The sequence below is a fragment of the Ctenopharyngodon idella genome, chromosome 5, assembly GCF_019924925.1.
Source record: "Ctenopharyngodon idella isolate HZGC_01 chromosome 5, HZGC01, whole genome shotgun sequence".
Lineage (NCBI taxonomy): Eukaryota > Metazoa > Chordata > Actinopteri > Cypriniformes > Xenocyprididae > Ctenopharyngodon > Ctenopharyngodon idella.
The window spans coordinates 23,231,716-23,247,324 of record NC_067224.1 but is presented as its reverse complement, the minus strand read 5'-3'; the positions used below and the strand labels follow the sequence as shown (position 1 = coordinate 23,247,324).

General features: G+C 36.1%; 1 protein-coding gene across 5 annotated transcripts in view; it reads right to left on the bottom strand.

Annotated features, from left to right (window-relative positions):
• klhl13 (kelch-like family member 13) overlaps window positions 1-15,081 on the bottom strand; it is a 57,235-nt gene extending 42,154 nt beyond the window's left edge. For 2 of the 5 annotated variants that reach the window (XM_051893013.1, XM_051893017.1), the window contains exons 1-2: window positions 14,928-15,081; window positions 8,178-8,267 (exon numbers count right to left, since the gene is read on the bottom strand). In XM_051893013.1, coding sequence (XP_051748973.1) covers window positions 8,178-8,242 — 65 coding nt within the window. In that variant the 5' untranslated portion in view covers window positions 8,243-8,267; window positions 14,928-15,081. The remainder of the gene's footprint in view (window positions 1-8,177; window positions 8,268-14,927) is intronic. The other 3 variants (XM_051893014.1, XM_051893018.1, XM_051893019.1) reach the window with 2 other exon arrangements.
• Between the last annotated feature and the right edge of the window lie 528 nt (window positions 15,082-15,609).

Sequence of the window (15,609 nt, the reverse complement as noted above, 5' to 3'; positions counted from 1 at the left end):
ATCTTTTATGTAAAATATCTTAATCAGGACAGTACTAAGTAAAAAATAACATGCATTTTGTATTATCTCTTTTATTTTGTTAAACTTTTTCACATTTTCTGCAAGGGGTTCACAAACTTTCAAGTGGCACTGTATATTATATATAATATATTGTAATATATATATATATATATATATATATATATATATCTTTTTTATTTATTTATTTATTTTTTCCCTTCTTGCCATTTGCCCTCTAAGTGTGCATTTGAATCTTATCTCATACAAACATATTTCCTAAAAATAAGAGCAGGGTTTCCTTGACTGCATGCGAAATAGAAATATTAAATGGCACAGCAGAGATAATTGGCATAAAAATGCTTTTAAATGTTAAATCACTCGTCACTGTGAAAAGATTTTGAAACTCACTGTCTGAGTGTGTAGCACATAACTGTGTGGGATTAAGAGAGAAAACATTTCAAAGAACATGCTGCTTTTCAGTAAGAACAAAAGGCAGAATTAAAAACAAGAATAAAAAACAAATGTTTAAAAACACAGCATAACAGTAATGAAGTGAAAAATTACAATTTAAAATATTAACTTAAACATTTAATCTCATTATTATCAACGTTGAAAACAGTTGTGCTGCTTAATATTCATGATGAAACCATGATACAATTTTCAATATTCAAAATTCAAAAGAATAGTATTTATGATGGTATTTATGATGGTGATGTTTATGTAATATTTTTGTTATCAGACACATTGATTCAGAGCAAATATAGTCATAGATGTTTAAACTGCATCATATTCTGGTCCTGTCTAAAAGGGGACTGTAAATGAATGAGCAAGATACTGAAAACAACAGTCCTCAAAACCAGGTTGAAGTCAAATAAAAACAAGCAGCTCAATTTTTATTGAATCAAAACCAAGCTGCAGTTTCAACTTGGCAAAATAATACACACATTTTGTTCTTTCTTGTCAGAAGCAGAGAACGGTCACCCCGTCTTTTGTAAAGCACTTTGTAAACAAGGTCCTACGTAAATAGTTAACCTTTAAAAGTTTGGAAGAGATTCATTATTTAATAAAAAGAGCTTTTAATATTCTGCATTTTTTTCCTCCTCTTTAGAGTATGACTGACAAGCTATGAGAGATCAAATGATTCTTTAAATGGAAACTGTTGAAACTTACTGACTTTCTACATTTAGTTATGATATGCAGAAATTATGCAAAACATCATATAACAAGACTTTCATCTGAAACAAGCCTCGTCTTTATGTACAAAAAGGGATGAAGGGAGAGAAGAGGCAATAATAGCCACTAGACGATCAGCACGTCATGAAGGTTTTGATCTGAGAGCGTTTGGTGGCCGTATGAACTAGCAAAGTATTTTTGGCAAAGCTTAAAGAAAATCCACAATTAATCCGCATTTGTCATTTTCAAAAGCATTTTAGGAAGAGTAGCACACACACAGAGAGAGAGAGAGAGAGCGCGAGAGAAAGAGCGAGAGAGCGAGAGCGAGAGCGAGAGAGCGAGAGAGCGAGAGCGAGAGAGAGAGAGAGAGAGAGAGAGAGAGAGAGAGAGAGAGAGAGAGGCTCACTTGATTAAGCACTTAAGGAAGGACAGAAAAATCGGCTGACAAGGCAGGAAGGGACAAGTATAGATTTTAAAAAGGCTAAGAAGAAATGAGGTATGGGTGAAATAAGTGAGTGGATGAAAAGTGTCACAGCGAGTGATGACAATGGCTAAAGAGGGAGAGAGAGGAAAAAATGAGGGAAAGTTCACAGATAATATTCTTATGTAAATCCCCATCATCATGCTGTACTTTAAGACCCTTAACAGTCTTTAAACTGCTAGGGAGAAAATGGATAAACCAAAGCAGCAATCGACAACCCAGGCAGCGCCATTACTAAGCGCAAAAGTTACTTGAGATTGCGTTACCAGTTCAGACTCTCCTACAGGAAGCTGTTGCCATAGCAACCTCGACAAGTTTGCAACAGATGGTTGAGGGTCCTAAACAGCTTAAAGACAGGATCAGTGTGTGCTAGAGAGTTTACGAGAGTGACAGAAACTAGCAAAATAGAATAGAAGACACACAAGCACATCATCACACACTAAGACCTTTCGGATGACAATCACAAAAGATAGGTGTTTTATAAGAACTTTTGTGAGCAAATTTTGCAAACACTTAACTTGTTATGGTAATTTGTTATTAGATGTATGAAGTTAGTTCACATCAAAGTCCTTTTAAGACAAGTCATTTCACTCGGCGGCCATCTTTAAAATGCCTCTCGGGTATGCAAGTGCAGCTCCTATCTCTTTGAATGGGGAAACATCAAATTCTCCAAAGCTGTTCGCCAAGCTTTCAATTAAACTTCATATTTTAAATCACCAATGAAATCTGACAACAACTGTCTCATAAATTGTTTCTAAACGCTCGAATCATGAAAAAAAAAAACAACAAAAAAAAAAAAACAGGCTGGATCAATCTAATGCGCAGTCTTAAGTGCGTGTCTCTACAGGAAGCGCGCGTCTGACTGTTTCTACAGGAACCGGAGCTTCTAAGAGCCGCTGCAGTGACGCGATAACTTTACCAATCGGCGATTAGCTCTTATTTAGAAGGGGGGACGTATTCCGACATATTGACGCATATTCTGTTATTCTATAGTCTTTGTTCACATTACACATTAAAAATAAACATGATCCACTAACAGTTGACTAGTGTTGTCACAATACTGGAATTTCTAAATTCGATACGATACCTTGAAAAGTATAGATATTCGATACCATGGGGAAAAAAATGCTGCATTTTAACTTTTTTTTTTTTTGTCCATCTATCCATCCATTTCTTCTGAAGAAATCACTTTATATGATAGAGCATTTAAGCTTTTTTCATATATAAACGTTCAAAATCAATTACCATTACAATTATCTCACAAATATTTGCTAACTCAAATTTGAGTTTTACAATGGAGTAATTGTGTTGCAATAGTTTACACACAGCACAAGGAAGCTTGATTTCGAATGATAAATTGAATGAAAAAAAAAAAAAAAAAAAAAAAAAAAGACAAGTAAACAGTAATAAAATAAGAACAAATAAACAAATTACTAACAATTGCACAAATAAATGCAATATAATAAATATACAAATGAAATAGACTGCTTTATTTTTTCCAGGTAGGTCTAACAGTATTCAGGTAAGAAACTGAATAAAGAAACAAAGTAATCAAATTTAAAATAACACTGGATAATCGTCATTGTAAAATTAAATACAGATTAATAAATTAAAAGTTACACAAGTTAATCAGTCAAGAGCAGTAAGTGGTTCTCTCTTTGTCTTTTGTTGTTTGATTAACATTAACAACAGAGAGCGGCACATTTATTAGGCTGCTGTCCCTTTAAGACCTGACGCACACACGGATCCAAAATACTGTTACATTCTTTCTGAACAGTTTATGACTGTGTTTATGTTAATACTCACCAAAATGTGTTTTTGACCATTAATAAGCGGAAAAAGCTCATTTTGGCACTTGTATGTCAGAGGCGGCTTTATTATGTGTCTGCGCGAAATCTGCGGGAATGACTAGAATTATGCGCAATCCCTCGCCGAAATTCAGACCCTGTCACACCAACACTTTTTAACCGGAGTGAATGAGACAACTGAAAGAGAGGAGGTGGGTGCGTGTCAACTCGCTGTCGGAGAGGAGAGCAAGAAAGCGCAGCTGGTATAGGTGTATTGATACTGCAGAAAGAAGTATTGGAATCGTTTCAGATATTTCAGTATCAATACCGAAATATTGATACTTCTGACAATACTACAGTTGAAAAATCACAAAGTGCCCATCTTGTTGTTTCATCATTTAAAAACCTTACAAATGTTTGTGAAATATTCTGTTTGAACAACACCACCATTTAAAAAGTTTGGAGTTAGTATTATTTTTAAAATGTTTTTTGGAAGAATTGTGCTCACCAGGGCTGCGTTTATTTGATCAAAAATACAGTTGTTATACATATTTTGTTATACAATGCCAAGTTAAATGTAACTTAAGTGACCAAATACTTTTGGGGCCACTGCTCATGTCTTAAAAAGAGCCATAAGAGAGACTGCTTCTTGGCTATGGGTCTCAAAATTCATTCCTCCAACAGAACACAGAAATAGCCCTGTCAATACTGTCCTACACACCAGCTGACTGAATCTTAGTCTGATGATCTCAAGGGTCTGAGTCATCACAAATCCACATGCCCACATGCTTGGCCCTTAAGTGCCAACTTGGCATCTGAAGACACAAAACGAGACCAGTGCGTGTAACATTTCAGCAGGCGGCAGGTCGGCTCAGATCGATGGAATTCACAGTTGCCTTGTTTTTCCTGTTAAACAATATAGAAGAATCCATCAGCCAACATGCTGCGCTCACTTCAGGAGCTGTGCTGTTTAATTGAGTGTTTATAGTGATCTGAACTCATGGTGTAATTCTACTGTGATTTACACATTACAGACAGCAAACAATCAGGCATGACTGTAGAGACAGTCATCTGCCTACCGTGACACATGCTTATATCATCTGTGCGAGTGAGAACTAGTCAGCGGGTTAGTATGACAGCACATAGTTAGTTAGTGAGAGAGTGTTATTAAAAAAAAAGTAATTCATGTATGTTTGGTGTGAGAAAAAACCCACCGCGCACTGTTTGTTATGCATTTGTACCGGGATTGATCTCATGTCCTGAGGTGTCTATTTTCAAAAGCATGTATTTGTACAGCTTAGTGGTGGGCGATATACCGGTAGACACCTTGTGGCTTAAAAACAATTGATTTTAAACTGTTCAAGCAGCAAAAGCAAACTCATTTCAGTATGCGCATGAAGAGTACTTTTTGGTGCCTTATTGGGCTTGAACGACACATTCATGTATCAAAATGCCCGTCTTTGCGAATATGCTTGTAAACACAGTCATTTATGTCAAGTCAATGTAAACATTTCAGAAAGAAAATGCATGTGTAGCCTATCAGTATCTTTATATCTGTCCATTTGGCCTTAAAGTGACAGCAGCCTAAAATACCTCCTGCCTTCTTTGTCATTAAAGGGACAGTTCACCCAAAAATGAAAATTCTGTTATTAATTACTCACCCTTATGTAATCACAAAGACCTTTATTTGTGTTACGAAGATGAAGGAAAGTCTTATGGTTATGGATTGACATGAGGGTGAGTAATTCATGACAGAATTTTCATTTTTGGGTGAACTAACCCTTTAATGTTAATCATACAATTTCATTGCTTTTCACTGAATCACTTTTGTGACTTTAATAAGAAGAATAAATGTAGAATTAATTTACACAGTGAAGACTATGCAGTGTTTTTTATACTTTTGATTAGGTATACTTTATACAATGTAGGCTATGTAGTATTTCATTTGTGTCTGCTCTATTGTAGATTTTTTGTCCCATTGCTTGTAATTAGTTTCTTTTTCCTTATTTTATCATTGACTGTTAACTTGCGTGTTTTTTTGTGATACTGAATTTGGTGATGAGAATTATGAAATTTCACTGGTTTTAATTTTGATAACATAAAAACTTATTTAAAGCAAAAATAACAATATCGTGATATATTGTTATCGTGATATTAGATTTTTTTTCATAAAACCCACCCCTAGTATAGCTGTAAACCAATTACATTGCAAATTGGTGTAACAATGAATTAAACAACAAAGATAAAAATACAGATCTAAAAACAGTCTCCTTAACGTAACAGAAGAGCCTGAACTGATTGAAACAATTGTGCACATATGCCCTCTCTCAGCCTCACTCATCATAGCACTGGTCTGTGATGAACCCATTTGATATATTTGTCACAATAAGATTATTAACAGAATAAATAGCAGTTTTGCAGGTTCAGCATGACACACTCTAAATATAAATCTAAAAACAAGAGAGAACACATTTTGCTGATACATGATGCTTAAAGACAGCTCTTTTGCCAACGTCAACATTCCAAATACATGTCAGAAAATGTGTTGCAGGGGTGACATTTTTGTACACTGTAAAACTGTAAAAAAGTTCAGAATACTCAAAACATTTAAGTAAACCAACTCTTTTTTTTTTTTTTAAGTTAGTAGAACTTAAAATTTTTGTGACAAGTGGGGCAGGGTCGAGAGCTGTGGAAGCGGAGCAAGGCCAGTGTGGTGCACAGGTCTCTGTCTCTCTCTCTCTCTCTCTCTGTCTCTCTCTCTCGGCATCCCTCACTCCCACAGTTCTCAGCCTCACCCAACTCAACATAATGTTAATTACACGCAGTTAATTTACGTAAACATCACATTCAGATCTTGGTTAAATGTTAGATAGCAAATAACACATGCTATTATAACTATCAGAGATTGTCATTATATACTTGCATGTATATAATCAAACAATATACAGTATATTTGGTCTTAAAAGTTTTGCAGCCCATCCTCAACCTAACCACAGGCTCTATTCTTTACCACAATGGTAACCCTACAAAAGTAACATAACAGAACCCCCTGTAAACCCCAACATAAAACACTAACACATCTCCCTATGTTAATCTTGTGCAAAAACATACAAAATAACACTTAATTTGTCTGACGCAAAGCAAGCTGGGAATTAGAAATCTGCTGCAACTCAATCATATTAATTTCAGTTTAGTACAATAAATTTTTGAGTCCACAGAACTTTTTCCTATTAAGTACAATGAACATTCATTATTATTTGAGTGAAACAAACTCATTTCATTAAATTAAATTCACTGTTCGGTTTTACAGTGTAGGTCAACTTGGAAGTAAGCATCACCCTCATTTCTTTAATAAAAAAAGCCAATTGGATTTTTTCATTGGCTTTTGGATTACAGCAGAAAAAGTGGAAAGTTTGAGTTAGAGAAGTATGCAAGAATGCAAATATAAACACAACAATGCTGTAAAAGCAGACTAGCAAGAGTTTTCCTGCTTGGTGTGATGACTTAATGTTCCTGACAGCATCTACCATCTTAACAGTCAATCTTAGTCATGAATTACTTAATCTATATTATAGAATAAAACTGAAAATATCTTGAGCTTGTGTTAACCACAGAGCATATTTCAGGCATTTAACCAAATATCCATTCAAAAAACTCATTGACTTCAGGACGGTGGAAGGGGAAGTGCAAAAATGCAAACTCATTTCCAGGTTTTAGGACTCATTCCTGCAGCACTCTATTGGATGTCAACAAACGTGAACATGCAAAATGATTCACAGGCAGAGGGTGTTTCTGATTTACGGAAGCCTGTTTCAGGCAGTGTCAGAATAAATATTGTAATAGAAACTTTAAAATAAGAAATAAAATCACTGAGTAAAGTGTGTAAAATCACTGAGTAAATTGTGAAGTCATATTGCAAGAAATAAAGTTGCAATTATTAGAAATTAAGTTGCAATTGTGAAATAAAAAAGTTAAAACACAATTACCTTTTTATTTTTATTTACTAAGGCAAAAATGGGCTTCATCAGATCATATTAAAATATCAGTTATTGGTATTGGCTTCAACTGATTCTAAATTGTGCCTCCCTCATAGAGTGAACTGAAACTGTGACAACAGAATAGTGATACAAAGACAAACTTGAACCACTACACCCCTCGTGTGTGAACACAGAAGCATATAAAACTGACTGAAGGTCACAGTTAAAGTTTAGTACCGGTATGTGACGTCAACAACATAGAACCAAGTCTATATTATTGGATCTGGAAGAAAAAGAAAAGTTCAGTCTGAACCTCCTGAGACAACTGTACAACACACACACACACACAGCAGGACGGATGTCACAGTTTTAGCTACGTTCTCCATGACAGCTCACATGAGACTGGTGGAGGGGTGTGGGTGTGTGTGTGTGTGTGTGTGTGTGTGTGTGTGTGTGTGTGTGTGTGTGTGTGTGTGTGTGTGTGTGTGTGTGTGTGTGTGTGAGAGAGAGTGAGAGTGAGAGAGAGAGAGAGAGAGAGAGAGAGAGAGAGAGAGAGAGAGAGAGAGAGAGAGAGAGAACTGAGACACTTCTGAACAAGTTGTGCGTGTTCATGTCAGAAACAGATGCACAAAGCAAACCAGGAGGACGGTGTCCAGGCAGGAGAGAGAGTAAATGAGAACGCATGTGTCTCTGTACAGGGGTGACATATAGAGAACGTGAAGTACGAGTATGTGTGTGTAGAAGAAAGAAATGACATACATTGCACAGTACCTGTCGTGTAGTCCGATGGACATGGTGTCTCCTCTATGCACAGGGTGGTCCATGCCCAGGCACAAAACCCCAGAACACCTTTGAAACATTAGCAGAATGACAAGAACATAGTGAGTAATGAAAGTGAAAACAAAAGTGTTCTAAAAATCTACGTTTGTTCAGGTCCTTGAATGTTTGAGAAGTTACTTATTATTTATTTATTTTTATGTTTGAGAAGTGACATACTGCAATCTGGTGACTGTCATGACAGTGTGAATTAGTCTTTATTTGATCAAACTGTATAAAAAAAAAAAAAAAAAAAAAAAAAAAGTAATATTGTGAAATATTATGAACATTTAAAATAACTTCTCTTTTAATACATTTTAAAATGTAATTTATAAAACGGATAGTCCCGGCCCTTGATTCTGATTGGTTGAGCCGCATTCAAAGCCGTTGTAAAATTCCCGAAAACATACAGCTGACCACATTACATTAGTATCGCTGCGCCACTGAATGTGCATTTTTCTGCGTCCAGCAACCACTCTTCGCAACGTAAACATATGTTTGTTCTCTATTGATTTTGTTCATTGAAGTTTTGTGAGACTGAGTGACCGAGTGTATTACCTGCATTCAGATTTAGCATTTTCCTTCAGGTCAGTCCTATGTATAAAAATACACCTAAATGTCCGCTGTGATCTTGTCCTTTTAACATTTAACGGGTTTTCCCATGCCCTGCTGACACTGACAGCGCTAGTCAAAGCATTTGTCATTTGCGTCTTGTTCCGTGTTTGCAACAAGTCTCAATATAAAAGTCTTTTTGCGACTGAGTGACTCACTCATAAAAACAATCTTTGCCACCATCTAATGCTGTAATAAACGTAACTTTGTTGCTGCTCACGGTCAAGGACTATTTTTTCCAGCGGAAGGAAGCCTTTTAATGATTTTACTTCATGAAAGTTGCATTGATACATATTTTTTGGCTTTAATATTGTATTGTGTGGTAATCGTTTTATAAAAGCAATAAGCCTTGGTTTACAGTGAATTTGTAACAGCTAAGGGGGTGACAACAATGTGCCTAACAACGCCCCTTAGCTGTTATAAATTCACTGTAAACCACGGCTTCTTGGGGTTTATTGGTTTATTATTCCTGCGACGGTGAAGCTGAATTTTCAGCATCATTTCTCCAGTCTTCAGTGTCACATGATCCTTCAGAAATCATTCTTATATACTTATTTGCTGCTCAAGAAACATTTTCTACTATAATCATAACAGTTGAGCTGCTTAATATTTTTCTGGAAACCGTGATATATTTTCTTCAGTAATTCTTTGATGAATAGAAATTTCAAAAGAACGGAATTTATTTGAAATACAAATCTTTTTTAACAATAAAAGTCTTTGTCGCTTTCATCCTTGCTGGATATAGGTACTAACAGTAGTGATAACGCTAGTGTAAAACATGACAATTTTTTGCTTTTAGCAATATGTATTTAATATTTACAATCAGACCAAAAATATTGATCAGTCTTCCAGCACTTCACAGATTTTTGTGCAATGAGGGGAAAAAAAAAGAAATCCCTCTCATCTCAGCAAATCATGTTCATGGCTGTGATGTAAAAATAAAAAATTGGCAATTTTCATATGGCACGAACTAGAGCCGTACGATTCTGGATAAAATGAGAATCACAATTTTTTTTGGTTTCAAATAGAGATCACGATTCTCCCACGATTCTGAATATAGGCTACAACCAAACAAAAGAACATGCAATTTACTAGAGCTTCTGACAAAATAATTGCCGACTCTAATTGCTGGAAAAATGTTTAATTTATTTGAATGAATTATTAAAAAAAAAAAAAAAAAAATGATTTTGAATGAATTCAATGACTTATTAAAAAAAAAAATACTTGTTTCATTACTGGATGAATCAGTGTTTTGAACAAATCTTTTGAATAAATGATTCAATGACAAATACATTTTTTAACAGTCAGTTGAGATGTAATTGATACAACAGTTACTGGAAGCACCAAGTTAGTTTCAAAAGGTGGTTTGCGCTACTTTGATCGCTATTGTAGACATCAGTGTTTATATCCAAACTTTAATTTTAATATTAATAAATTAATGAATTAAACTACTGTGTAGTTCAAAACTGCTCTCTCTGGCTCAGCGTGGCAGCACGAAAACAGATTTGAATGGTCCGGTATGATTTTGTCAAAGGTTTAATAAACACGGGCGAATTGTTGTCATTAATAAAATAAGATTGTGTGGGTGTTTAAATCGAGATTGCGATCTTTTTACAATTAATCATGCAGCTCTACCACAAACACTTCCATAGGACTCGCCCAAATTTTGTTTCACTTAAGATATTATATACTGATGATAATAGATGATATTAGAGATCTTATGAGTCAACACTAAAGTCAATATTTTTTTGATGATTAAATGTTCATGCTCATTTTCACTTTACATTTAGATTACCTTTGGCATAATCTTACACTCAAAGTTAATCTTTAAAACACTAATAATTCATTTAATAATTTAATAACACTGTTAAAGGGTTAGTTCACACAAAAATAAAAATTCTGTCATTAATAGCTCGCCCTCATGTCGTTACACACACCCATAAGACTTTCGTTCATCTTCAGGACACAAATTAATATCTTTTTGATGAAATTTGAGAGCTTTCTGTCCCTCCATTGACAGCTACTCAACTACCACTTTGGCACTTCACAAAGTTCATAAAGAGATCGTAAAACTAATCCATATGAATTATGCGTTTTAGTCCAGATTTACTAAAGAGACACAATCTCTTTATATGATGAACAGATTGAATTTAGGCTTTTATTCACATTTAAACATTCATCAACTCACACATCAGTTGTGGTAAATGGAAGCTCAAGCATGTTTGCTTGACATGCGGGAACCAATGAGGTTCATTCTCGTGTGTCACGCAGCATGTTTGAGCTTCTGCAAAAGGTTTGTTCTCGTGCATCAAGCAGGTTTAGTTGAGCTTCTGTTTATGTTCCCTGATCAGTGTTTAAATGTGAATAAAAGCCTAAATTTAATCTGTTCATCATATAAAGTGATCGTGTCTCTTCAGAAAATTAGGACTAAATCACCCAATTCATATGGAGTGTTTTACGAGCTTTTTGAAGAGTCAAAGTGTCAGTTGCGGCTGTCTATTGAGGGACAGAAATCTCTCAGATTTCATCAAAAAATATCTTAATTTGTGTTCCGAAGATGAAGGAAAGTCTTACGAGTTTGGAACGACATGAGGGTGAGTTATTAATAACAGAATTTTCATTTTTGGGTAAACTAACCCTTTAAAAGCAATCTTTAGCAAATCTCAAAATGATGATCCATTTTTCCGTTATAGCCATTCCCTTTATTGCCTCTGTCTCTGTGAGTATTTGTGGCAGAACAGCATATGGCATTTCTATTAATATTTAGCTGCTCATATTTTGGGGCGTTGTCTCCCAGGCAGCCACCCCTTCCTCTCTGCCATCTGATCAGGAGACGGAAAAGAAAATCATCACATAACACACATCCTCATCAGCCACTTCACGGATAAAGAAACAAAGCTGAGCAGCAGACGCTGAATGCCACCTCTGTACAGACACACTCACTGCAGCTGTGAGCATCTCATCCTCTGACACCGTCAATGACCAGCTGGAGTGTTTAACAGCTTTATTCTACAAGAAGGTGAAGCTCAAGGACCAAAAGCAAATCTCTGTAAGAAAAAATGTGTGGCCAGACTAAAGGCAGCAGAAGAGCATATTTTGTGGGCTCATAAAACCCTGCTAAATGAGTTCCTTGCTGTGTTTCTGCATATCCGTCACTGAGGTCGATCAATTGCATTTGAGTCGAAACCAAATCACAGTTCTTTGAACATGCAGCATCATTTGAGTAGAAAAAAAACAACAACCTGTAGCCTACCTGGCATCTATACTACACAACTCACAGGTGTGTGAAGGAACTGAACATTTTTCACATGTCAGACCTGCTCTAGAAACCTCAACGAGATATGAGCATGAAAAATAGACACTTATACATGAAAAAAAGCAGCAAAACACCATCTTCCTTCTTTCATTGAACAACATAGTGACATTTGTTCAATTCACATTTGGTGTTTCAGATTCCCTGAAGAACTTTAGAGTAAAGAAGCTACCCTGTCCAGTCCACAAGGACGAACACTTTTGAAGGCACCACACCATGGAAAGAATTTCAGCACTTCAGTTGCCTGTAGAATTCTTTCCCATTGCCGTGGCAACCACTGTGTCTTAGCAACAGACAGAGGTCAAAGAAGAACAAGGATAAGCTGTGCTAAACAACCTAAACCTTACTACAACACAAGATGTTCGAGTTTTAGTATGTCTCCTTGTAGACTTTTAAAGAACTAACAGATTGACTGTCACACACACACACTTTAAGGTGCTTTTAAAACTGTCAGTCACGCTCAAGGCTCAGTCAAGGCTAGACAAAAAAAAAAAAAAAAAAAAAAAAAAAGCCTTTCATGTAAATTAAGTACACAGTCACTCTCTGTAATATTTAATCAATCACCGTTTTCTAAAATTTTAAAATCACAATATGTCTGGACTGTCAAAAGGAAAAGGCATCCGATTTCTTTTTACGATTCTATTGTTAGCTTGGAAAATTAAAAACAAACTGCATTTCATTTTATCACCCTGACCAATTTCCCTTCTCTCTGATTAGAGGCTATTCTTCATCTGTAATGTGATACTGTGTTGTTCGTGACATTACTCAGAGTTGAATGTAAGGTTGGAAATCAATGCTGGATTAAACAAGGAATCAAACCCCTTATAACCCTTGTCAAATTCAATATGAGAAATCAATACTGGCGCATAGCAAACTGTCATTTCAGCCACTGACAAACCCTTTCACACATCTGATCTATCTTCATAAATGAACCTTGAATAGGTCATACAACTATTAAAACGTGTGCTGAATCATCATGTAAAGCACTATAAGAGTGTGCGTCACCAAAATGTGTTTCTTCTGACACATTACTACACTATGTGTACTAAACCACAGCCCACAACCACAGCCCACCACCGCCTCATCTTAAGAAAGACGAGATTTCAGGTTGAACTACACGCTTCATCTCACACAGTCTTTTTACAACCATCACCCGCTTTCCAAATGAACCCTCTTATCTTTTGGGATCCCAATAAGAGAAGCCACCCATTTCCACAAACAAATGATGAAGTGTTTAAATATTAGACAGTTTATAAAATCCACAGGCTTGATTATAATATAATCTTCTTGGTGAAAGAAGAAAAAAAAAAAATAGTTGTCCCAACCCAAGTATTATTTCTGTAACAAAATGCAGCAGGACTCAAAATCTGAAATTGAGTTTAAATAAATAAAAATAAGAGGAATTATATCAGGGAATTTGTGTTGTAACTATATCTAAAGACAAGCGTGCCTCTCTCCCCCCATCAAGCAGAGTGGAACTGTAGTCACAGGACCCATAAATGAGTATTCATAGTTCTGTTACTGGCTATATGTTTGCGTCTGAGGCAAATATAAACAATACACACCATTGAACAGCTTAAGTTAAAAAAAAACAAAAAAACATAAGTGCCATTAGTCACGTCAAACCATGTGCTTCCTTTCAGCAAAAAAAGCAACAAATGACACTGCCATGACAATACACAACACAGGACATGCACTAAAATAGGGTTTCAGCCAGAGGCCCTTGGTAGAAGGGCTTGTTTTTAGCCATTAGTGTTATGTTACTGTTGTCATGGCATATGAGCACATGGTGGCCCTTACAGCCCCCAGCTGCTCTGAATCACGCTCTTAATAATTGAGCTCAACTTTTGTCACACTCTGACAGCCGGAGTGAGTATCTGGAGTTCCTAAAATGAGTTAAGAAATGATCAAAAGCTGCTTGAGAACACTGTCAACAATTAAGCAAGAGTTTTCTGGTTAGATTGTCCTTCTTTTCTCAGTTTGGTTGCTATATTGACTCAAGTCTGTTGTAGACAAAAAAAATAAATAAATAATTGAACTTGAGTAACCTATACTACCTAATCATATAGGACTACATCCTCTTCAAAACAAAGAGACATTTCTGAACCTCCTTAGAAGGCTTTTTCTTTTAGCGAGTCAGTTTAAAACAACAACACAAAGAAAATGGAAATGTGTGTTAGAAAGTGAAGCCAAACACAAACAAAAGGAAAACAGCTCTCTCTCTCTCTCAGTCTCTGTCTGTCTCCAACAGAACAGCAGGGGTCCAGCCAAGGCAACTACTAGATCATCACAGTGGCCTTAAATGAACAGAAACTCGGCATCTATTTGTTAGGAGCACTTCGTTTTGTCAGTTTGTACTACTTGTTTGTTAGTTCAGACACAGAGTTTGGGGTTGTGGAAGAGACTCTTGGCGACATGTCGGCTCACGTTTATGTGGGAACTAACACACTAACTAACCACACACAGAACAAGCCGTACGCCCTGCGCTGACGCCGGTACAGCGGCAAAACCGGAGCTGTGATTGTAGCCGTGATTCTGGTTTTGTCCGTTCTTGAAAGCACAGCTCGGCTCTTTTGAAGAAAGGACCAAACCTGAAGCATGGCTCCCTATTCTCAGCTCTGTCTCTGCTGCTGCTACATTTAGCTTCAGCTGACAACAAGCTACTTTTCGTATTGAATGATGTGTGTCTTTACGCATATGCCACTGATATGTCAGTTTGCCAAACAGAATAGTAAACAAATAAACTTTTAAAAGCCATTTCGACTTACCACAACCTCTGGAATTTACCCTTGTTTTCTTCTTAAACCCCCAAATCCACTCTACTCATGGACCTCACAAAACCCCTCCTCTCTTGTTTTTCATTGGCTGATGCCTCAAGGGAATATGTCCCGTACTCGTAGCTGATTGGTCTACGTCCATGTCAATCAATTCTTGACACTAAAAACTTCCGTTACCAAAAGCAGTTCATGGCGCAGGGATACGCGTAGTGATTGGTTGAATCGTCTATGGTCGGGATGTAATTGGACGGTGCAGTATAAATATCAATGTGTATGAAGAACTGACTGTTCAGCATGACATCACTGTATTGTTTATCATGCACCTGGTATTAATGGAACATGGCAACTTTATAGCAAATTCAACTGTAGTTATATGTATTTTTTATTTTTACAAATTTTGATAATTTAAATGAATTGCTGTGCTGTACTATATTGTGACAACTGAAAATGACATAATATAAATAAGCATTAAAAAGGAATGACACTGCTCGAAGTCCACAATATATCTGTTGAATATTTACATGTTTTGTCTTTAAGAATAACAAATAAGAAACTGTAACACAGAAGTTATGTATGTTTTCTGTATATTTTCTGTGATACAGAATTATACTGGCCCAAGCCTACTGCACTCTCCAGTGGATGAAAACAGGAATCACAAAAACTATCTATCTAT